The sequence below is a fragment of the Callorhinchus milii genome, unplaced genomic scaffold (genome assembly GCF_018977255.1).
Source record: "Callorhinchus milii isolate IMCB2004 unplaced genomic scaffold, IMCB_Cmil_1.0 Scaffold2, whole genome shotgun sequence".
NCBI lineage: Eukaryota > Metazoa > Chordata > Chondrichthyes > Chimaeriformes > Callorhinchidae > Callorhinchus > Callorhinchus milii.
The window spans coordinates 101,156,875-101,180,559 of NW_024704743.1; the positions used below are offsets into that span (position 1 = coordinate 101,156,875).

The following is a 23,685-nucleotide window of genomic DNA, read 5'->3' on the forward strand; positions in this document are numbered from 1 at the left end:
GCACCCCCACACCCCCTCTCTCTGCTGCACCCCCACACCCCCCCTCTCTGCTGCACCCCCACACCCCCCCCTCTCTGCTGCACCCCCACACCCCCCCCCTCTCTGCTGCACCCCCACACCCCCCTCTCTGCTGCACCCCCACACCCCCCCTCTCTCTACTGCACCCCCACAACCCCCTCTCTCTGCTGCACCCCCACACCCCCCCTCTCTCTACTGCACCCCCACAACCCCCTCTCTCTGCTGCCCCCTCTCTCTCTCTGCTGCATCCCCACCCCCCCCCTCTCTACTGCACCCCCCTCTCTCTGCTGCCCCCCCCTCTCTGTGCTGCCCCCCCTCTCTGTGCTGCCCCCCCATCCCCCCCCTCTCTCTGCTGCCCCCCCTCTCTGTGCTGCCCCCCCTCTCTGCTGCCCCCCTCTCTGTGCTGCCCCCCCCTCTCTGTGCTGCCCCCCCCTCTCTGTGCTGCCCCCCATCCCCCCCCCTCTCTGTGCTGCCCCCCATCCCCCCCCCTCTCTGTGCTGCCCCCCCCCCTCTGCCGCCCCCCTCTGCTGCCCCCCCCCTCTCTCTGCTGCCCCCCCATCCCCCCCCCCTCTCTGTGCTGCCCCCCCATCCCCCCCCCCCCACACACACAGACGGCGAATGATAAATTGTTGCAATAGTTTCAATCGCAAAGGAGCGGTTCTCGAGCGGCAGCGATTCCGCATTGAGAGCGTCATTTAAACTCCGGAGACAGAGAGACAGAGACAGAGAGAGACGAGAAGTCAGTGCATCGCTGACAGCAGAAAACTGTCTGCAAAGTGACCAACAAACTCTGTGCCAATCCCCCCCCACACTCGCTATTGCTCCTTTTACCCCCTCCCTCCCTCCCCCCTTTGCTATTGTAAAAAAAAATCATTGAATTTCCTTACCAGCGAGAGCTCTGACACTGGGCCCTTTATATATATATATATGTACAGCTGGGAGAGAGAGTGAGTGTGTGAGAGAGAGTGAGGGAGAGATAGAGAGACAGAGAGAGAGAGAGAGGGGCAAAGCGCAGGCGCGGAGAGCACCCACTGCTGGAGGCAGCGAAGCATCAAACTCCACCTGCACTGAGCAAAGAGAAGAGGGAGAGAGAGGGAGAGAATAAAGAGAGAGAGTCCACCTGTACTGAGCAAAGAGAAGAGGGAGAGAGAGGGAGAGAATAAAGAGAGTCCACCTGTACTGAGCAAAGAGAGAGGGAGAGAGAGTGAGAGAATAAAGAGAGAGAGTCCACCTGTACTGAGCAAAGAGAAGAGGGAGAGAGAGGGAGAGAATAAAGAGAGAGAGTCCACCTGCACTGAGCAAAGAGAGAGGGAGAGAGTAAAGAGAGAGAGTCCACCTGTACTGAGCAAAGAGAAGAGGGAGAGAGAGGGAGAGAATAAAGAGAGAGAGTCCACCTGTACTGAGCAAAGAGAGAGGGAGAGAGTAAAGAGAGAGAGTCCACCTGTACTGAGCAAAGAGAGAGAGAGTGAGAGAATAAAGAGAAAGTCCACCTGTACTGAGCAAAGAGAGAGGGAGAGAGTGAGAGAATAAAGAGAGAGAGTCCACCTGTACTGAGCAAAGAGAGAGAGAGTGAGAGAATAAAGAGAGAGTCCACCTGCACTGAGCAAAGAGAGAGGGAGAGAGAGTGAGAGAATAAAGAGAGAGAGTCCACCTGTACTGAGCAAAGAGAGAGGGAGAGAATAAAGAGAGAGAGTCCACCTGTACTGAGCAAAGAGAGAGAGAGAGTGAGAGAATAAAGAGAGAGTCCACCTGCACTGAGCAAAGAGAGAGGGAGAGAGAGTGAGAGAATAAAGAGAGAGAGTCCACCTGTACTGAGCAAAGAGAGAGAGAGAGTGAGAGAATAAAGAGAGAGTCCACCTGCACTGAGCAAAGACAGAGGGAGAGAGAGTGAGAGAATAAAGAGAGAGAGTCCACCTGTACTGAGCAAAGAGAGAGAGAGAGAATAAAGAGAGAGTCCACCTGTACTGAGCAAAGAGAGAGAGAGAATAAAGAGAGAGTCCACCTGTACTGAGCAAAGAGAGAGAGAGAGAGTGAGAGAATAAAGAGAGAGAGTGAGAGAATAAAGAGAGAGTCCACCTGTACTGAGCAAAGAGAGAGAGAATAAAGAGAGAGAGTCCATCTGTATTGAGCAAAGAGAGAGAGAGTGAGAGAATAAAGAGAGAGAGTCCACCTGTACTGAGCAAAGAGAGAGAGAATAAAGAGAGAGAGTCCATCTGTATTGAGCAAAGAGAGAGAGAGAGTGAGAGAATAAAGAGAGTCCACCTGCACTGAGCAAGGAGAGAGAGTGAGAGAATAAAGAGAGAGTCCACCTGTACTGAGCAAAGAGAGAGAGAGAATAAAGAGAGAGGTTCAAGCCCCACATCTGGATTTTTGAGCTCACACGTTCTACAAAGCAATGTTGGGGGAGTGCTGAAGCTCTGTACTTCGGAGGACACGTTACATTGAGGTCCTGTGTGTCTGATCAGACGGATGCTGAAGATCCAATAAAACTATTCGAAAGAGAAGGGAGTATTGTAATGTATAGTTGACCAAGGAACATGATTACAAGTGATCATGTAAGCATTAGATTGAATAAAAGAACTTGTTTTTTGGATGTTTTATCATTGTAAAAATATTGAAGTGCTTCACATGTAATCACAGTCAAGTGTAGTGGAGGAAATATCCCACAGATCAGAGGATTTTAGTCTGTGGGTTGCATTGCCTCTGTTATAGCTGGGCAAAGCTGTTTTTATGAAATATAGTATTCTTTTCACTCTACCATTCCTTTCTCAACTGACCCCTTTTCATATACATGAGGGATTTAGACTGGTGAAGGATCTGTTTTCTGTGAAATAGGAAACAAATCTAATATAGCTTCAAATCTTCAGATATGTTGGTGGATGTTTGCCACCCTCCTAATATAATTTTGATCTGTTTGTTTTCTTTACCAAAGGATGGATCAATGATATGAACAATTTTCAATTTGTAGTATTTGAACTGAATAATAATCATTGCATTTGAAATAGCATCTTATCATCTCATCAATACATCTCAAGGGGCTTCAGAGGATTTTTACTGTGAAGTACAGTGACTGTATTTTATAGGCAAATACAGAAGACAAATTGCACCAAAGCCACATCCCACAATCAACCATGATGTGAATGACCACTTTTATTTGACAATTTGGTTGCCAGAACTCCAAGACAAACACTGTTCTCTTTTCAAAGCGTGTCATGAGATCTTTAACATTCACCAGAAGATACAAATGAGACCTTGTTTTAACATCTCATTCTGACAAAGCTCAGCACTGGTTTCAGCCTAGACTGTGAGCCCAAAATCCTGATGTAGTCTGTAAACCTGGACACCTTCTGACTTAGAGGCAAGAGTGCTACCAACTGAGCCAGGCTACCATCTGATGTGTTATTACAATGACTGTCTTTTTTCCAAAACTGATATACATTTTTTCACAGTCAGGGCAACCTTATCAAGGCTATTGCCAAAGCATCTGATTGTTGCTACTGGAATCTAAAAAGGTCTTCACAGGAGAATTTAACCTTGAGGATAGCTTCCTCCAAGTGAACTCAATTCTCAATTACTGATAAAATTGGAACATTATTCAAGTATTCTTTTTGAGGGCAAATTGTTTCATGTCTTTCATACTTTTCTTTTTTGTGTCATATGTGAATTGGGGATGCTTTGCGACATCCCCCTGACATGAAAGGTGCTATATAATTACAATTTGTTATTGTTGTTGAATTATGCTCCAATGTAGGAAAATGGTGGAAACAATTCAGTGCTGAAATTTTGTCTTTTCAAAAGAATTGGAAGGAATCCTCTTCCACAATGCAATGTAGGTTTGTCAGTGTCAAGTTATTCATTGGTCAATGTCAAGTTTTTTATAGTGTGTACTGCACAATGGAACAACCACATTCACTGTGCTGGAGAATTTGCAAAGGAGTCGTTAGTTTACCACATATATACATACCAGGATCTAGTTGTATAGGGGTGAATTGTTAAAAGAATGCTGGCATTGGTATTAAACTGGCTCTTTTGTATTACAGGACTCACAATCTTGAAATGGGGCATATAATTGGCCTTATCTGTGTCACATATAAATTTTAATTTTGGACCAAATTATTTTTTTAAAAAATGCTTTAAGGGATTTTTATCCCTGAAAAAGCCATCTGTTAATCGACTAACAACCGGGTTCCTACTTACTACTAGGTAAACAAAGGCACGTGGAGTAAGGAAACTTGCCCAATGTTTCGCCCAGCCCAGGAATTGAACCCAGGTCCTCTCACTTGCAAGGAGAGTGCTCTAACCTCTGAGCTACAGGACTCCACAAATTACAAATACTGGAAATAGTTGGAGCTCCATCAAAATTGTAAAAACATACAATATTGCTGCACAGAAATCGGCAATTCAGTCACCAAGTCTACAATGGTGTTTCCTTCTATTCTTTTCACTCCCCATTCCCGTTATCACGTGTTGTCTTCAAGAATCTTTATAATTCCCTATCAAAAGAATATAAAGCTCTGTCTCAACTCAAATTTGTGACAGAGAATTCCACATTCCCAACAGTCTCTACATTAAACCTTTGCTAACTAAATCTCCCCATTGTTTTTTTTTGTGATTTTGTGATCTTATCTGAAATTTGTGTCCTTTAGTTCTCAATTTGTTGAAGACTATTTACTTCTGAAGTGATATGAGCTACTTCATTATGGTAAGTTTCTGTAGAAATGCAGGTTCTTTCTTTATGGCACTGTTTTGGCCTTTCTGCTAAAATAATGATTATCCATTAGATTTTGCATGTGAGTCGACTGTTCTCTTTGTACCTTCAGCAAAATATAGTTCCCTGTTGTTCGCATTCTTATTTGTTTCCTCTTTATTTTCTTAATTTTGCTTTAGTGGTTTCTTTTAAATGTACAAAATTATCATTCTTAGTTCGATTGCATATTTTTAAGAGTAAATACATCTGTCTATGTTATATAAATGCTTTATTTCCTTGACCAAGGTTTACAATAATATTAATAATAATTGATGCATTTGATATGAACTATAATGTTGAAATTTTACATTATGCCTCAAATATTGAAGTCTTAAAGCATTTCAAATGGATTTTTTTGTGAAGTGCGGTGTATTTGTGGGGAAACATAATGTTCCCCAATGTTCCACCGCCAGGCAGTGAATGTCCAAAGGATCTGGTTGACACTTGGCAAGGTGAGATATAACTGAGATGGCTGTTGTGTTAATTCTAAATCAACATTTATTATGTCAAGAAAAAAATCTTTGAGGTGTTCATCTTGTAATGTATTGCCATCTTCAGCCCTATCCCAATAATGCAGTGCATAATTATGACCTGGAATTTAAGAATAATTGCAAATATTAAAAACATGTTCAACGTGTGGAGAATAAATTCTAAATTAATTTCATTATTGCTCAGCGTGAAACCAAAAGCTATAGCAAAATAAAAAGCCAAACCAGTCAGTCTGCTTAAGTTGCCAGTCAGTCTGCTAAGTGCTAGATTGCCAATATGGAGTACTCCCCCAATGTTAAGTGTTCTGGGACCCTACCCTGCATGAGGGACACTATATAAATGCAAGTTGTTGTTGCAGAGTTTAGACTACATCAAATATAGAGCAGCAATGGAACAACACCAATCCAACAAGCAAAACTAAACAATAAAGCTGGTGAATAAAACAAGATTTATATTCTACATTTCCACCAGTCTCTATATTAGACCTTTGCTAACCTTCCCTTAATTGTTTGTAATTTTGTGATCTTATCTAAAATTTGTGCGCTTTAGTTTTCAATTTGCTGATGACTGAAGTGGTTTCATTATGGTAAGTTTCTATAGAAATCATAATACTGTATGTGTAACTGAGGTTTATATCCTAACTCAGTTATGCAGGTTGGCATTCCTCTAAATGTTATGTGCAAGCAGGAGAAGATGAATTACAATAACTCAAGAGCAATTCCCTGCTTCATACAAATCCATTTACCTGTAAACCTGCAGGAGTCCTGTAGCTCAGTGGTAGAGCACTCACCTTGCAAGCAAGAGATCTGGGTTCGATTCCCTGCAGGGCAAAACCTTGGGCAAGTTTTCTTACTCCACATATCTGATAATAATCCCTCAAGAAATAAAACAATAATAAAATTGGTCACTTCAATCCACGACTGTTTGTGAGACACTGCTGTACACAATTGGCTACCACGTTTAGTCCACAAATATACAGTCAATTCATTTTACAGTCTATTCTATGAAGCGCTTTGAGACGTCTAGAAGACGTGAAAAGCGCTGTATCAAAACACAAGGATTATAAAACCAATGTTTAAATAGATGCTGAATGTCTCTGGATGCACAGCACAAAGATGCAGCAATAATTTCTGACAGTGCAGTCTAAAATGCAGCCATTCCAAAAGGGTAATAAATAAGGAATCCTGCTTGAAATCACTGCGTTTCACACGTTATTTCGAAGCACAGACCATCTGACGTTCAAAGCAAAAATAGCCTTTTTTTTGATACATTTGTTGAACTGTGGAATTGAATATGTGCTCTCTTCACATGATTTAAAACTTCCGGATCTTGATAAACAGCCATTTATCATTTTGAGAACACTGACATGAGAAGGTTTGCTTCATCTTAATAAACAAAAAAAACTGATGGGTCTTATCAAAAGTGATGGTCTGTTTGCTGAATGGCTAACTATATATCTGGATGACATGCTACAAAGATTTACTACAGACTGATAGTGAAGGAATTGGACAGTAGAGGAGAAATGCTGTGTTATCTTTAATGCTGAGATCGCCAAATTAAAGTATCATAATATTAAATGTAAGATGAGCCTATTTATACTGTACTCTACATGTGTTTAATGAGAATTATAATACTATTTTTAAGCACTCCAGGACACTACCCCAGGTGAAGAGCGCTATATAAATGCAAGTTGTTGTTCTTGTTGTTGTTGAATTATTTGAATTAGATTTACATATTCAACATGGGGCACTTAACAGGGATGTCACTAATATTTGTACTTTTTATGTTGTCTTTAAAACATTAATGATTTGATAATTCTGTTGTTATCTTCTAGTATTTTCAGACACAAATAGTTTATTATAGATAAATCAATGATTGTTCTACTGTATCGCACCAAAGATAAAATATACTTTTTTAGTGAGTACATTTTAATAAATGGGACATTTAATAGTGTGCTAATCAAGTGGATTATCCAGTAATTTTCATATTTGTGGTATCTCCTTTCTTTGGAACCATTGTTGTGATAGAACCAGTCCATTGTAGTGAATAATCTCTTTTCCAGTGCCTGAGAAATAGTGCTGATTCGTGTATCTCCAGTACATTCAAATCATTTGTCGTTCAGTTAATGCTTTTCGGCTTTTGTTTCTTTTGGTGCTTGGTGTTGTTAACAAGATACTCAAGGCAACGTATATTGCATTGGATTATTTGTAGAGTGTTTTAAGCACTCCAAGATGCCGTCTGGCATGAAGGGTGCTATATAAATGCAAGTTGTTGTTGTTTGTTGTGTCGTAACTGTTCAAGGTGTTGAGGTTTGCTCTCCATGGCTATCTTGGCTTCCAACAAGTTTTATATCTTAAATTGTTGATGACGACTTCAACCTGTGTTTTATCTATATTTTCTCCACCATAGTCTTTCCCTGAACTGTTCCTCCAGCTTATGAAGCTGTCTTGAGTTGCATACTTTACATCTTTCTAGATCTATCCCACTCTTGTAGGCACTGTATAAATGCAGATTGTCACAGGATCTTGGTTGATGTTTCCTCTCCCTAGCCCATGTGATAGCAAGGCCACTTTCAGCACCCTCCCACCTCTTTTCTAACAAGACAAACTAGGAATTGTTGTTGTTTTATCTTGAGCTTACAGCATTTACATTGACTTTTATCTTGATTTTGAGCCCAAAAAGTCCAGCAAATGTTTTGGCTTGGTCTAAATAAAAATTTGTCGATGGTTATTGCTTCTCACAATGTTTTACTTCATTGTTGATTTAAAATAAAATCTGCTGGGTGCCAGATAAGCACAAAATACCTATTTACTTTTTATTTGGTATAGTTGTTTTTATATCAATAAAACAACACTAATATTTTCGATAAACCTAGCAACATAAACAATAAAAACAAGAACTTGTGTTTATATAGCACCCTTCATAGAGAGTAGCATCTTGGAATGCTGAAAGCTTTTTATATTCTATGGTTTTAATTTTAATGTTCACTCCACTTTGCACAGAGGCAAATTGCTTCATTCGGTCCCCCAAAACACTTTAAAATGCTATTCACGTTAACGCTAGTGATTGCTGTGGAAGACATGATAAATAATTACGATTACAAGATGATTGCAGATGTATTACAATATTAAGATGAGATATGTAGTGCATCATCATCACATTTGAAAAGCTGTTGATTTTTTAAAGCTGCTTACCTTACCCCTCTTCTGAAAGCAACAACTTCATGAATGATATGACTGCACATTTGCTAGATGCAAACATAAGCAGCTACGTGGTACCTCATCAAAGTTCTTCATGTGTAAGTCAAGGTAATGTGTGTCAGTCATCTACTTGACTGTGGTGAATCCAGTTCGATTATGTCTTTACCCAACACTTGCTTCAGGTAAAGGATTCGTCGGATGGCAATGAAGATTAGGGTCTTGGCTGACTTTTCCACTCCCTAGACAATGGAAAGAAAGGCCAATTTCAGAATCCTTCCATCCCTTTTCTAACCAAACAGACTAAAAGTTTACATTAAATGACTGAATACCTCACCCTAAAAAGAATTTATCCACTGCACATATGGAGGAGTTGGTCACAGAAGCTGATTAACGTCTGGAACGGGTTATGTTAAAGTGTGGTAGAGGACCAATATTGGATTAATTTAAGAAATGTCTTCATGTCATAATGGGGAGATGATGGTAGGGTGGGTATTACGGAAGGATCTTTTCCACTTCTTGTGACCTAAGTTTCTCCTTAGTTTTGAAACAAAATTTGGTTAAAAAAAGTTAAACAGTACTAAGGGTCAAATATTGTAGCTATTATCTGTTGTGATATACTGTACTTGTCTATCAACATGAAACAAGAGGGATGTTCACAAACAGCCACAAAGTGAATGATCGATTTTATCTGGGGGATTGTTCACCAGGGCACCTGGAGGAACCCCTTATTTCCAGCGCTTTGGGACATCCTTCCGATGTGAAAGGCACTCTAAAAATGTAATTTTGTTGTTGTTGTTCTTTGAATAGTGCCATGGGATCTTTCATCCATCTGAATAGGCGGACAGTTTAACACCTCATTCGGAAGAATGGCACCTCAAACAATGCAGTGTTCCCACACAACTTTATTGAGAGATACTGTATATGGATACAGAAAATGTTAAACCTACCTGACATGAAGGAAAGTTGGGGAAAAAGGAGAACAACAACAACAAATTCACATTTATGTAGTGCTTTCCCCATCACTAGGAAGTCCCAAGGTGCTGGCAAGGCACCCATAAGCAAAGTCAACTTATTTCAGTCTTAATTGTTTATGGTTTTAAATGGCGATTATCACCATTGGCAACGAGAATACACCCAGAAAAGCCAGACATATCTTCACAATAATTTTGCTTCCTTTTGTTATATAATGATGCTTTTCAACACAAATAGTTTTGTTATATAGTCTTAAAGAACGGGAAAAGCTTTCATGACAATGTTATTGCAGAATTCATTTCTGCTTAAATGTCATGTTATTTTGCTCAGTCTGCTTCATCTACCTAATTCACTGCCGAGGGCTAAGCACTAATAAACTGTGCACCGATTGTTAATTTTAGCCAATTTGTCTTTGCGTGTTTATAAATAAATGTAATGTAATTTTAAAAGTATCATTTAATTTTAGTGCTTAATCTATATCATGGATTTGGCTGCATGAAGCACTTCAAGCAAAATTGCCTCATAGAGAATAATGGATACCTGGGAATGATTGTACAATTAAAGTGAGCCCTAACTAATTTATCTGTACCCTGAAGCTGCATTGAGGCTTATGTTCACTTCTTAGAATCATTTTCACACTGAAGGATTAATAATTTGCAACTTAATGACTCATGTCTAAAAGAAAATGTCGATTACTGGACTATTTATGTGTTGCAGTACATTTTTTTTAACTGTGTTGTATCCTCATTGTAAGCAGTTTATTTTTCCTTTTCTATTTCTTGTCTTCTTAAAATCCTCATCTCTTTCTCTGAGAGGCACTTGTACCTTCCTGTTGTATTTAGCAAACATTGCTCTACAGCCACACTGCCTGGTCAGTCAAAGAATTACAGCAACATGAGAACTGCATAAGGTGCAGAAGAGCAATGAGAACCAACAGTTAACAAACATAAATCTATAAAGATGGGAAGGCATAGGATATAAAATCATAAAGATGATGCTTGTATAAATTGGTTCATAGACCACAGTGTCTAGTTTTAGTCAACCACTTTAGGAAGGATGTTGGAGTCATGGAGAGAGTGAAGGGGTCATTTTCTGTGAGAATATGCGGATGCGCACGATATGCACCCACAAATATATGGTCAATTCACTTTACAGTATGTTCTGTGAAGCGCTTTGAGACGTCAAGAAGACGTGAAAAAGCGCTATATCAAATGCAAGGATTATTATTTATTATTATATTATGAGTGGTTTAGCCTCTGAGCAGAATTGAGAAGAACTGGGCTTATTACCATTGGAACAGAAGAGGCTGAGAGGAAACCTGATGGAAGTTTTAAAAAATATAATGGGTTTTGATAGAACGGATCGAGAGAAATTTATTTCCATGGGTTGGTAAGTCAGTGTTGATGGTGCATCGATTTAAAATAGTTAGCTAGGAAGCTTGGGGGAGATTAGGAGGTCTTTTTTACACATAGTATTGTTAGGATCTGCCTAACCAATTTGCGATTACCTTGCCGATTTGGGTGTTCAAGGCAGAATCCCTATGAGCTTTCAATAAAAAAAACTATATAGGTATCTGAAATAAATAATTTGGAGGGGTTTGAAGCAAAGGCAGATAAATGAGACTGAATAGGTCGCTCTTTTGAAGAGCCAGCACAGATATGATGGAATGAACATGCTGTAAATGTCTACAGTTCCATTTCTGTTTTCCAATTCATTTGCCTTTCACTGCAGAGCAGTTTTGGCTAAACATAGAATTAGAAAAATACAATATTTAATGATATTTAATAATGTTTCACATAATTTACTTACACAATATGCTTATGTGCCTCTGTGTCAAACAGACACTTTTCCCAAATAGCTACTTATGAGCCAGACATTAAGTTTGTGTGACTTTTTTTCTGTCTCCACTCAAGAGTTAAAATCAGATGAGATGTTAAACTGATGTTTGTGTGTTTTTTCTTCAGGTTAAAGATCCCAAGGCTGTTTCGCCCGATGTCCTAGCCAACAACCCTTCAAATTAAATGGCTGTTTGTCACATCAAGGGCTACCAGATTTGCCTACAAACAATTACCACGTTTGACAATAAATTATAATAATAATAACCCTTGCAGTTGATAAAGCGCCTAATCATGTCTTTGTGACATCTCAAATACTTCACGGAATGTATTGTAAAGTGAATTGACTGTATATTTTGTGGGCGAACGTGGCAGCCAATTATGCACAGCGGTATCCCACAAACAGTCGTGGATTGAGTGACCAAATTTTTATTTATTTTTAAGGAATTATTACCCCCGGAAAAGCTAATCGACCAACAACTAGGTTCCTACTTATTGCTAGGTAAACAGAGGTGTGTGGAGTAAGGAAACTTGCCCAACGTTTCGCCCTGCCGGGAATCAAACCCATGCCCTCTCGCTTGTGGGTGAGTGCTCTAACCACTGAGCTACAGGACTCCGAATTATTGTGAAGCATTTGAGATATTGTATTTCAACATTATGGGTACCATAAAACTGCGATTTCTTTTTTATTTCAGAAAACACAACCACATTTGGCACTAAATGGCGTCTGCTATTACTGCTTCCAACAATTTTGACTGACCTTGAATGTTTTGAAGATGCTGAAATACATTTTGTGCTGTGTTCAGCGTTAGGTATCAGTTATCAGGAACTCCATGCAATTGATGCTCTAGAACTCCCTCACTGAGTAATGAAAACTGTTACATAATAATCACTGATATACTGCGATTTAATCTGCTGTTGATTGCTAACAAAAAAGAGATTATATAAATTGAAACAAATAAATGTAATATTCTATTCGTATAAAATGGTCATTTGACCAGTAGATGGTGGTCTTGTACTCCCAAACCAAATATTCTTATTTAAAACAGGTTTTTAGCTTAAAAAACTGTAGTTTTGTGATTTCTCTTAGACTTCTTCTTTCCCTACCTATTCCTTCTTCTTTAAATCCTCTCCAGAAGATGTTTGACTTATTTTTACTTCTCCCCCTGGACTCGAGTACTTTATGATACCGAGGCCAAATTCCCATTGTTCAAATTGATTCTTTAAGGGTGTATCGAGAAGCCATTTATCTGTGGGAGACATCACAGCCGAACCTGATCACATCTTCTAAACTACAGCTAAATGGCAAGCAGGAGCTTGAGCCTTGGTGGATTTTCCTCTCCCTAAATCGAGATCTTGAAGCAAATTGTATCATTGTTAATGGACCTTGGTTGAGATCAACTAATTCAGATCAGATCTCTCTAACTTTACCTTTCCAATTTCTGTTGACTGTTTAAGTAATGATAGATACTGAGATTAATGAAACGGATTGTCGGATATTAGATCAATATGAGAAGCAAGTAAGATTACTTCATTCATAACATTTCGCCCCAAAAACATAGTCAATTCATTTTACGGTATAAGTTACAAAGGGACTTAGACAGATTAAGTGAGTGGGCAAAGCTGTGGCAGATGGAGTTCAATGTAGGGAAGTGTGAGGTCATCCATTATGGACAGAAAAAAGATAAAGCAGAATATTTGCTTAATGGGGAGAAATTAAGAACTGTGGAGGAGCAAAGAGATTTGGGTGTCCAAATCCACACATCAGTAAAAACTAGTTCCCAGGTGCAAAAAAAATCAAAAGACGAATGGAATGTTGGCCCTTATCTCAAGGGGTCTGGAATACAAAGGGGAAGAAATAATGCTTCAGCTGTATAGAGAGTTAGTCAGACCCCCATCTGCAGTACTGCGTTCAGTTTGGGAACCACACCTCAGGAAAGATATATAGGCTATGAAGGGAGTGCAGCACAGGTTTACCAGAATGTTACCAGGCCTAAAAGGGTTAAGTTACAAGGAAAGGCAGCAAAAACTTGGATTGTATTCCCTTGAGTTTAGAAGGTTGAGGAATGAAGTGATTGAGGTATTTAAAATGATGAAGTGATTCAATAGGGTAGATACAGTGAAGCTATTTCCTCTGATGGGGGAATCCAAAACAAGGGGACATAGTCTTAAAATTAGAACCAGACCTTTTAAAAGTAAAATCAGGAATCGTTTTTCATTCAGGTTGGTGAAAATCTGGAATCCTTTCCCCCAAAAAGCCGTGGATGCTGGATCCATTCACACCTTCAAGAATAAGGTTGATAGATTTTTGGTGGGTCAGGGTATTAAGGAATATGGGGAGAAAGAGGGAAATTGGAATTGAAAGGATTAGTTGAGGTACAGATCAGCCATGATCTGATTAAATAGTGGAACAGGCTCGAAAGGTTGAATGGTCTCCACCTGTTCCTACGTTCCTACATTCTGTGAAGCCCTTTTTAGACACCTAGAAGATGTGATAAGGCACTATATCAAATGTAAGGATTATTATTAGTATTATTAACTAAATATTTTGAGTTTGAAATTTTATAATATTTAAATAAGAATAACCCTTACTTTTGATATAGTGCCTTATTGCATTGTCAAAATGTCTCAAAACATCATCAAACTACAACTTGCATTTATACAGCACCTTTCGTGTGGGGTAGCATCTTGGAGCACTGAAGCTCAAAACACTTCACAGGAATCACTGGAAAGTATACGGGACTGTGTATTTATAAACTAATGCAGCAATCAATTTGTCCACAGCATTGTCCTGCAAACAGTTACAAAGTGAATGACCAATTTTATCAGGGAGATTGTTGGCCAAGACATTGGGCAAATATGTCATGGATTTTTTAATATTCAATTGAACAGGCAAACTGGATTTCAGTTTGATGTTGTGTCCATAGGATGACACCTCCAATAATACAGCACACTCCAAACACTTTTTGGAGTGTAAACCTAGATTATGAGCACAAAGCACTGACATAAGGCTTGAGATCATAATTTATTTAAAGAGCTAAAAAGCCTTTTCTTGTTTCTACTCTCTCTTCTCGTGAGTCCTAATTTGTTGAGATTGAAGAGTTTGAAGTAGTAATGCAGAAACTTGTTGCGCTTCAAACTGTAACAGATAGATTTGCAGTGAGCTCCACATTGAGTTCCTCACAACAGTGTTTGTTCGGGAAATTATTGATTGAAGCGGAAGAAGCTCAGGCACTCACCACATAGAGATACAAATGATAGCTTTCCTATCTGCATACATTCTTTGATCATTAAAGAATATTTTATCAACTGGAAACTTTTCAGTAAACATCAGTTTGGACTGCAAACCAGTTCTGATTTTGGAGAATGGTTTCCCTCTCAGGCTTCTCACTGTGAATTTGGCTGCCATTTATTTTTATTTTAGTAAAAACTAATGTTTGATGTGCAGCCACCACTGAAGTTTATTCACTTTCATTTTTTTATGTTTGGGCCAGTACAGTATTTGAGACTCATGTTTTTGTGCAATGCTACTCAGATACACAAGTTGGGAGTGAAACAGAAATCAAGTTTGTTATAATGCTTCAGTTGTGCTTTACTGTTAATGCTTTACCAATGTTATTGCTTCACCATCTGCTTACATGAAACAAAAACAAGCAAGGGTGTCCAAAGGATTAAAATATCAATAAACTCAAAAATGCTCATGGACAGAAACAAGACTGTAACCTGACTCCCGGTTACAAGAAGGCAGGCATTACAATTTCCTGTTAGATGTCAGAATTTAATATATGATTATTTTGGTTTCAAAATTTCACAAGTACATAAGAGATCATAAGAGGTTTGGATTAAGAAAACCATCAACCTGTTTAATAATAATTAATAATTATCACGAACTGGAAAGTGCAATAACTGTGATTTTTCCATGAACACAGCAGTCAATTTGTACACAGCAATGTCCTACAAACAACCATGAAGTGAATTACCATTTTTTTAAATGAGATTTTATACTTCCAAAATACCAACCATAATGTGTGCTATCAAGCCATTTGTTAAATGATTCAGGTGTCCTGGTTTATTTCATTCTTTCATGTTGAACTCTTTCCAGCTGTTGATTACTCTCTGTGTAAAGAAACACCTCCTGGTGTCTATGAATATTTTCCAGGTTCCTCTATTCAATTTATCAATATTGTATACCTCTATGAAGTCATCTCTGCAGTAAGACTTTTCAATTCTGAATCGCCTTGGGTTATATAATTGCTTCTCACACTTCATCTCTTCAATGATGTAAGCTCTTTGAGATGTCCTCCTGACATGAAAGGTGCTATATAAATGTACGTATTATTGTATTATTTTATTATCTGAGTAATAGTATTATCTGGATGGATATGGGGAGTGGCTTTCAAAAATAGGATCAGAAAAACCAGGGAATATGAGAAATATTGTATGTATCTGAGATATCACTAGTGTTGTCACAAGCTTCTGCTTACAAAAATAATAGTTCACTAAATATATAATCTTAGAAAAGGGATTAGTATCGTATTGCTGAGTTTTAATATTGAAAATCCTTTGCAATTATACTTTTGACTTATATTTTTGAACTGGTATACACCAGGGAGGCGATATTTTTCCACCTATTCTGTTCAAAATATTAGTCATGGAACCAGATTTAGGATTTCAAGGATTTCCTATGTTTGTTGAAAGACCATTGTGACGACTGAGCTGGTCTGTGCAATATTTGTGCAGGAAACTCCCTCGGAGATTCTTAGGCTCAGGAGATTCGCCGACTCTGCCACTGCCTCAGCCCTCAGGCTGCTGAAACCGTTACCCACGCATTCGTCACATCAAGGCTCGATTATGGAAAATCCCTCCTCATCGGCCTTCCCAACTCTTCCCTTCACAAGCTGCAGATCATCCCAAACTCTCCAGCTTGTGTACTCTCATGCAACAGGCTCCATAACGCTATCACTCCCACCCTTGCCCGACTCCACCGTCTCCCCATCCCTCAGAGGCTCGAATTCAAGATCCTTGTCCTCACTTTCAAGGCCATCCATGGCCTTGTCCCCTACTTTCTCTCTGACCTGCTGACTCCCTACCAACCTGCCTGCTCCATCCGTTCAGTGGGCTCCGGCCTGCTCCATGTTGCCTGCCAGAACCACCCTACCATCGACGGCCGGGCTTGCAGCCTCTCTGCTCCCATGCTCTGTAACTCCATCCCACAGTTCCTTCACCTCGCTTCCTCCCTTGCCTCATTCAAGGCCGGTCTCAACACCCTCCTCTTTGATCGTGCCTTTGGTCACCCTCCCAGCTCTCTGCCTTCCCTCACCCCTACCCCACCCCTCCCCCATGCTCGGATCCTGACCCCTGATTGTCCAGCACCTTGGGACGTCCTCCCGACGTGAAAGGCTTTCTATAAATGTAATGTTGTTTGTTGTTGTTGTCAGGCCATGAAGACCTTTATTTGTTTCTTGATCCTCTTTAACAATTTTTCATTTTTCTTAACCTTCCTTGCACCTAGAACATAATTGTCAATTGAAACAGGTTACCGGGAAGGGTGTTGAGGCCAGGACACTGGACACATTAAAAAAAATCTGGATGTTGTAATGGGAGGACTATAGGATGTCTATTGTGGAAAATTAGAACAAACCAGGCTGAAGGAACTTCTTCAACTGAACTCATCTTATAATTGTGTAACTCTGGTCAATGTTATAATATCAGATCCAATGAATATCACATGTAAACTCTGCCTAAAATTTCCTGTGAAATAGAACCACATCCTTATATGTTCCATCTGTTTTTTCTGCTGTTTTCTATCTGATGTGCTTCTTTTACTGTCCTCATGTAACTTCTGACTCAGTTATCTCAAATGTAGAGAAGACTAAGCAAACATTTGACAACATTTTAGTCCAAGTCACTCATGGGTCAACACGTTATGTGTCAACTTGACTAAGTAAGTGCTGTGAGGACTAGTACTTGGGATTTCATCCTCAAATAGACTTTGGCACTTTTGTTGTTCTACTAGGTTTGATTAAAGGCTTTAATGAGTTTGTAGCATCCATCAAAACAAATGCTATTGTCCCTACTAGTCAGCTATGAACTGAGCTTTATTGATATTCAAAACATGAAGCAGGATCACCTTTGAATTAATTATTCTTGTCACTACAATGAAGAGGTTTAGACCATTCATTCAAAGACATTCAAAAAAATAAATGCTATTATTTTTTGCTACACATCTGGCCTTCATTTACAAGTTGTAACTTGGCTAATGTGATAACAACAGTATCACAGTTCATAGATCCTAGGCTTTCAATGTGCATGCAGAATTCTGAATTTTCAGAATTAACATATTTTTGGTTAGCTACATGCAGAAATTCAATGCTATGTTTAAAAGTCTCCAAAACCTAGCTACTCAGAGTTCCTAACTATGTATGGTTTTTGTTTTGGTATGGAATGCTTGCGCTCTCCCCAGAGACACTGCTTTGGAATATGAGGGCAAACTAGCGAAGAACATAAAGACAGACTGCAAGCGTCATTAAACGAGTACTTAGAAGACACTGAAAACCTACCAAGAATAGAGAGGAACCAAGAAGACAATGTTAGCGAGCAACTTGGGGGAATTAATATTAGTAAAGAAATGGTTTTAGATAAATTGTCAGGTCTTAAAACTGATAAATCCCCTGGACCTGATGGCCTACATCCTACGGTTTTAAAAGAGGTGGCTACTGAGATAGTGGATGGCTTGTCTTTGATCTTCCAAAATTCTCTGGATTCTGGTACGGTTCCCATTGATTGGAAGATTGCAAACGTAACACCACTATTTAAGAAGGGTGGGAGAGAAAAGATGGGGAACTATAGACCAGTTAGTCTGACATCAGTGGTAGGGAAAATTCTTGAGTCCTTAATTAAAGATGTCGTTATGGGATTCCTGGAAGACCATAACAAGATTAGGCAGAGTCAACATGGCTTTACAAAAGGGAAGTCATGCTTAACTAATCTTTTGGAGTTTTTTGAAGATGTATCTAGTAGCTTAGATAGGGGAGAACCAGTAGATGTAGTATATTTAGATTTTAAAAAGGCATTTGACAAAGTGCCACACAAAAGGCTATTGCACAAGGTTAAGGCCCACGGGATTCATGGGAACATATTAGCATGGATTGAAGAGTGGCTAACAGGTAGAAAACAGAAAGTAGGGATAAACGGGTCATTCTCGAATTGGCAGGATGTGACTAGTGGACTGCCACAAGGATCAGTGCTTACAGATTATTTTCTAGAGGGGGAGAGATTAAATAGCGTTAGTGTTCAGAGGGATTTGGGTGTGCTTGTACACCAGTCTCAAAAAATTAGTTTGCAGGTGCAGCAAGCAACTAAGAAGGCAAACGGCATGTTAGCGTTCATTGCAAAAGGTTTAGAGTACAAGTGTAGGGAAGTCTTGCTGCAACTGTATAGGGCCTTGGTGAGACGGCACCTAGAGTATTGTGTGCAGTTTTGGTCTCCTTATTTGAAAAAGGACATACTTGCCCTAGAGGGGGTGCAGTGTAGATTCACTCGGTTAGTTCCTGGGATGAGGGGACTGACCTATGAGGATAGGCTGAATAAACTAGGGCTCTATTCTCTAGCGTACAGAAGAATTAGGGGAGATCTTATTGAAACATATAAGATTCCGAAAGGGCTGGATAAAGTAGACACTGAGGGTCTGTTTCCCCTGGTAGGAGAATCTATAACCAGGGGTCACAGTCTTAAAATTAAGGGTCAGCCTTTTAGAACAGAGTTGAGGAAACATTTCTTCACTCAGAGGGTAGTGAATTTATGGAATTCACTACCCCAGAAGGCTTCAGATGCTCAGTCCTTGAACATCTTCAAGGCTGAGACTGATAGATTTTTAAAAAATAGAGGGATTAGGGGATATGGGGATAGGACAGGTAATTAGAGTTAGGTCTGAAGATCAGCCATGATCTTATCGAATGGCGGGGCAGGCTCGAGGGGCCGAATGGCCTACTCCTGCTCCTAATTCTTATGTTCTTTACCGAATCCCAAGAGTTAGGTGCAGTTTGTCAAGAGCCAAACCTTGGGGATCCCAGATTATGGATTGGGTTTCTGCAAGAATTGTTCAGCTGGGAGCACACTACCTAGTAAGGCTTTGGCTTCCAGGGTTAACAGGAGAAAGAATCCCAGCCCACAGTAATTAACATTCAAGGCTAGACTTGTTGGAATCATTGTTTTTGTCTTACAATATTGAAACTACTATTTACCAATTTAGCTGCAAGGATAGAAATGCACATCAGAATGTTTTTCTGCCAATTGATTGGTCCATAGAACACATCAATGGAACATAGCCTGTAGAATCGATATGAAAGATCTACATAAATATTGGATATTACTCAAAATAGTTGAACTGTTTCCCAAATTTCAAAACCCAACAGAAATTGGAATAGCTACATTTCACTCCAATAATGTTGTCAGTCAGTTGACACTCAGTTGGTGGCCCTCTTGCCTCTAAATCAGAAGGTTCTGAGTTCAAGCCCCACATTGGGACTTCATAGAATCATACAATTATACAGCACAGAAAGCCATTTGGCCCATCGTGTCTGTGCCGGCTCTTTAAAAAGTGTTATCCAAATCAATCCCACTCCCCAGTGCTCTCCGCGTAGCCCTGCAAGCTGATCCTCCCGAAATAAAATTATCTATTTCTCTCTTAAAAGTTGCTGGTGAATCGGCTTCCACCACCCTTTTAGGCAATGCGTTCCAGATCTGAATAACTCACTGTGTGAAAAAATTTCTCCTCTTTTAACAACTATTTTAAAGTTCTAACTCATAGTCGTCATTGTTGATACTCCAATACAATGGGGTGTACAGCGGGGTGTGCTGCTTTATTTAACCCTCCCTCCCTCCACACCTTCGAACCTGTCTCACCACCACTATGACCCACATGAAACCGACCACCTGCTCCCTCGACCCCATCCCTGCCCCTCTCCTTGACCTCCCAGCTCCACCTCCTTGCCCCTCTACTCACAGCCATCATAAACCTGTTCGCTGGTGCCGTTCCCACCCCTTTAAAAACGGCCATTATCATTCCTTTCTTTAAAAAAAAACTCTCTCTGGACCCATTGCTGCTCTCAAACTACCGCCCCACCTCCAACCTCCCTTTCCTCTCCTCACTGAACAGGTTGAGGTTCCCCTGTCATTCATTCATTCATTCATTCTCTCTCTCTCTGCCCTTATGAAAGATGGCGGCACTTTTGACCCATTTGTCACAAGATGCAAACGCGCAGGCGTGAGCTGTAGGCCTGGCGGGGTTGATGCGCATGCCCAGAACCCCCCACGGTCCCTCAGGTTCCCGGATCGCCCGACAGACAGAGAGTTGGTGGAGGCGGCGGCCGGCGTCTGTGGATCCCGGCCGGGAGGTTGGGGGGAAGGGCTGGACGGTTGGGCCCGGCGGGGAGCTCAGCCCCGGGCCGTTAGTGTGAGCGTTTGGGGGAGAGGAGGGCCTCCGTTGCTATGAGCAGCTGTGAACAGAGGACACGATGAGCAACTCGCGGAACAACCGTGTGATGATGGAGGGGGTCGGGGCGCGGGTGGTGCGAGGCCCCGACTGGAAGTGGGGCAAACAGGACGGCGGCGAGGGCCACGTGGGCACCGTGCGCAGCTTCGAGAGCCCGGAGGAGGTGGTGGTGGTCTGGGACAACGGCACGGCAGCCAACTACCGCTGCTCCGGGGCCTACGACCTGCGCATCCTGGACAGCGCGCCCACAGGTAATGGGCTTTGTGCGCACTCACTGGGGCCCGGGGCTGCGGCTCCCCCCGGGGCTGGGGCTCTCCCCGGGGCTGCGGCTCCCCCCGGGGCTGGGGCTCTCCCCGGGGCTGCGGCTCCCCCCGGGGCTGCGGCTCCCCCCGGGGCTGCGGCTCCCCCCGGGGCTGGGGCTCACCCCGGGGCTGGGGCTCACCCCGGGGCTGCGGCTCTCCCCGGGGCTGCGGCTCCCCCCGGGGCTGGGGCTCTCCCCGGGGCTGGGGCTCTCCCCGGGGCTGGGGCTCTCCCCGGGGCTGCGGCTCCCCCCGGGGCTGCGGCTCCCCCCGGGGCTGCGGCTCCCCCCGGGGCTGCGGCTCTCCCCGGGGCTGGGCTCCCCCGGGGCTGCGGCTCCCCCGGGCTGCGGCTCCCCCGGGGCTGCGGCTCCCCGGGGCTGGGGCTCTCCCCGGGGCTGCGGCTCTCCCCTCCCTCTCTCCTCTCCCCTCTCCTCTCCTTTCCCCCCTTATTAATGTCTGGAGCTTTACCCCCCATTGCAATGGCAACACTAGTTGCTCAGTAACAAATAACCTGTTGGGCTGAATAAACAGTTATCCGTCCCCCGTTATACCCGTTACCAGAATCGGCGTCGCCCACGAAGTCACTTTCATCAGCGAAACTCCCAACAATGTGTATGTGTGTGTTTTTTTTTGTTGCTCCGTCTTTAAAAGTTAACTTTTCTTTTTTTTTAAAAAAAAGTCCGTACTTTCGATGCAGCGCTTTTCATTTCGGGTGAACGTCCCAAAGCGCTTCACAATGCATATCGTAAAGTGGAGTGGACTCTTTATTTTGTGTGCAATCTTTACTTCCAACACCTTTGATCTGTTTCAATAAGTTACTTTTAACAGTAGTGTTCCTCGCATTTGATACAGCGATCACAATTCTAATAGACTCTTTTATTTTTTTTAAAAAAAAGACTTGTTTGTTTGAGTTGTACATCAATACCCATATCTTTTATGTCAGTAACTTGCTGTGATGGTGAAGTCAATCGTTCTTCTGTTAAGTAGTTTAATTCAGGATTTTGGTGAACATCATTTTTCTTACGTCATTTATGAGATTAAATGCACTGACTGATTCTACATTTAAAACGATGAGGAATTGTTCTTGGTGTATTGTGATTGAAATTCCTTAGTTGTTGGCTGTTATTGAAAGTATAAAGTTGTTATTGTAAGTGCCATATACAATGGCTTCAATGACATTTGGGCCTGTCGATGTAATTGATAGCCATTTAGGTAACTTTTGCTACCTAAACACTGTTTCGCACCCCAGGCCGCAGAGATCCTCATGCATGCATTCATAACATCCAGGCATCCATAACTATGCAAACTCCCTGCTTGTCGGCCTCCGTGACCTCATCTCCCCTTATCCTCGCCTGACTCCACTGGCTTCCCATCACACAGAGGATGCAGTTCAAGATCCTGGTCCTCACCTTCAAAGCCCTCCATGGCCTTGTGTCCCCCTACCTCTGTGACCTTCTAACCCCCAACCAACCCGCCCCCTCCCTCTGCTCAACGGGCTCCGGCCTGCTTCATATCCCCCACCTCGTTCGCCCCACCATTGGCGGGTAGGCCTTCTACACTCTGCCTCCACCCTCTGGAACTCCATCCCGCAGTCCCTCCACCTTGCCTCCTTCAAGACCCTCCTCTTCGACCGTGCCTTTGGTCATCCTGCTCTCCACCCTCTCCAATCCGGACCCCAGCTCTGGTCCGAAATACTGATTGTCCAGCGCCTTGGGACATCCTCCCAACGTGAAAGGCTGTATACAAATGTAATTTTGTTGTTGTTGTTATTGGAAACCTAAACTTATTGTGGAATTGCATTTCGACATAATAATAATAATCCTTGTATTTGATATAGCGCTTTTCATGTCTTCTAGACGTCTCAAAGCGCTTTGCAGAATATACTATAAATAATAATAATAATCTTTGCATTTGATATAGCGCTTTTCACGTCGGGAGGACGTCCCAAAGCGCTTCACAGAACACACTGTAAAGTGAATTGACTGTATATTTATGGGCAAAATGTGGCAGTCAGTTCTGCACAGCAGTGTCCTCACAAACAATCGTGGATTGAAGTGACTAATTTATTATTGTTTTTTTTTCTTGAGGGATTATTATCAGGCATGTGGATTAAGGAAACTTGCCTAAGGTTTCGCCCAGCCGGTAATCGAACCCAGGTCTCTTGCTTGCAAGACAAGCGCTCTAACCACTGAGCTACAGGAATCCACAAACATAATATAACTTTCATGTTTTGGAAAAATAACAAAATGATGGAGCAGGAGTTCTTCCAATTTTTCTGCCTTTTTTGATTATGTTTTGATTTGATATGATGCCCAAATCTGCTTCTCCTCTAGCTGTGACCTCAGATCTGTTGATGTTCTGTCTACTTTCTTGTCGGACATCAAGGCCTGGATGAGTCCCAACTTGTGCGGCTGAATGTTGATAAGACAAAGCCATACTCCTTGGCTCCCTTCAAAGTCTTCTCACCTGCGGCTTTGACATAAGCCTCCCTGGCCTATCTCTCAGATTTAATGAACTTGTGCATAACCCAGGCTGTTCTTCCTACCCCACATCCGGTCCCAGACCAGGACTGCTTTCCTCCACCTTTGCCACATTGCCAGCCTCTGACTTTACCTCACACCCAATGCAGCCA

The 23,685-nt window shown here is 41.6% G+C and overlaps 2 protein-coding genes across 5 annotated transcripts in view; one reads left to right on the plus strand and one right to left on the minus strand.

Moving 5' to 3' along the window:
- The window catches only part of LOC103183895 (lethal(3)malignant brain tumor-like protein 1), a 135,341-nt gene extending 134,369 nt beyond the window's left edge, over positions 1–972 (minus strand). For all 4 annotated transcript variants that reach the window (XM_042331881.1, XM_042331882.1, XM_042331883.1 and 1 more), the window contains exon 1: positions 906–972. The gene's annotated coding sequence lies outside the window, so the exon portion shown is untranslated. The remainder of the gene's footprint in view (positions 1–905) is intronic.
- A 19,654-nt stretch (positions 973–20,626) lies between these two features.
- mib1 (MIB E3 ubiquitin protein ligase 1) overlaps positions 20,627–23,685 on the plus strand; it is a 112,630-nt gene continuing 109,571 nt past the window's right edge. Inside the window, exon 1 of the mRNA XM_007901642.2 lies at positions 20,627–21,005. Within this exon, the coding sequence (XP_007899833.1) occupies positions 20,777–21,005 (229 nt within the window). The 5' untranslated portion in view covers positions 20,627–20,776. The remainder of the gene's footprint in view (positions 21,006–23,685) is intronic.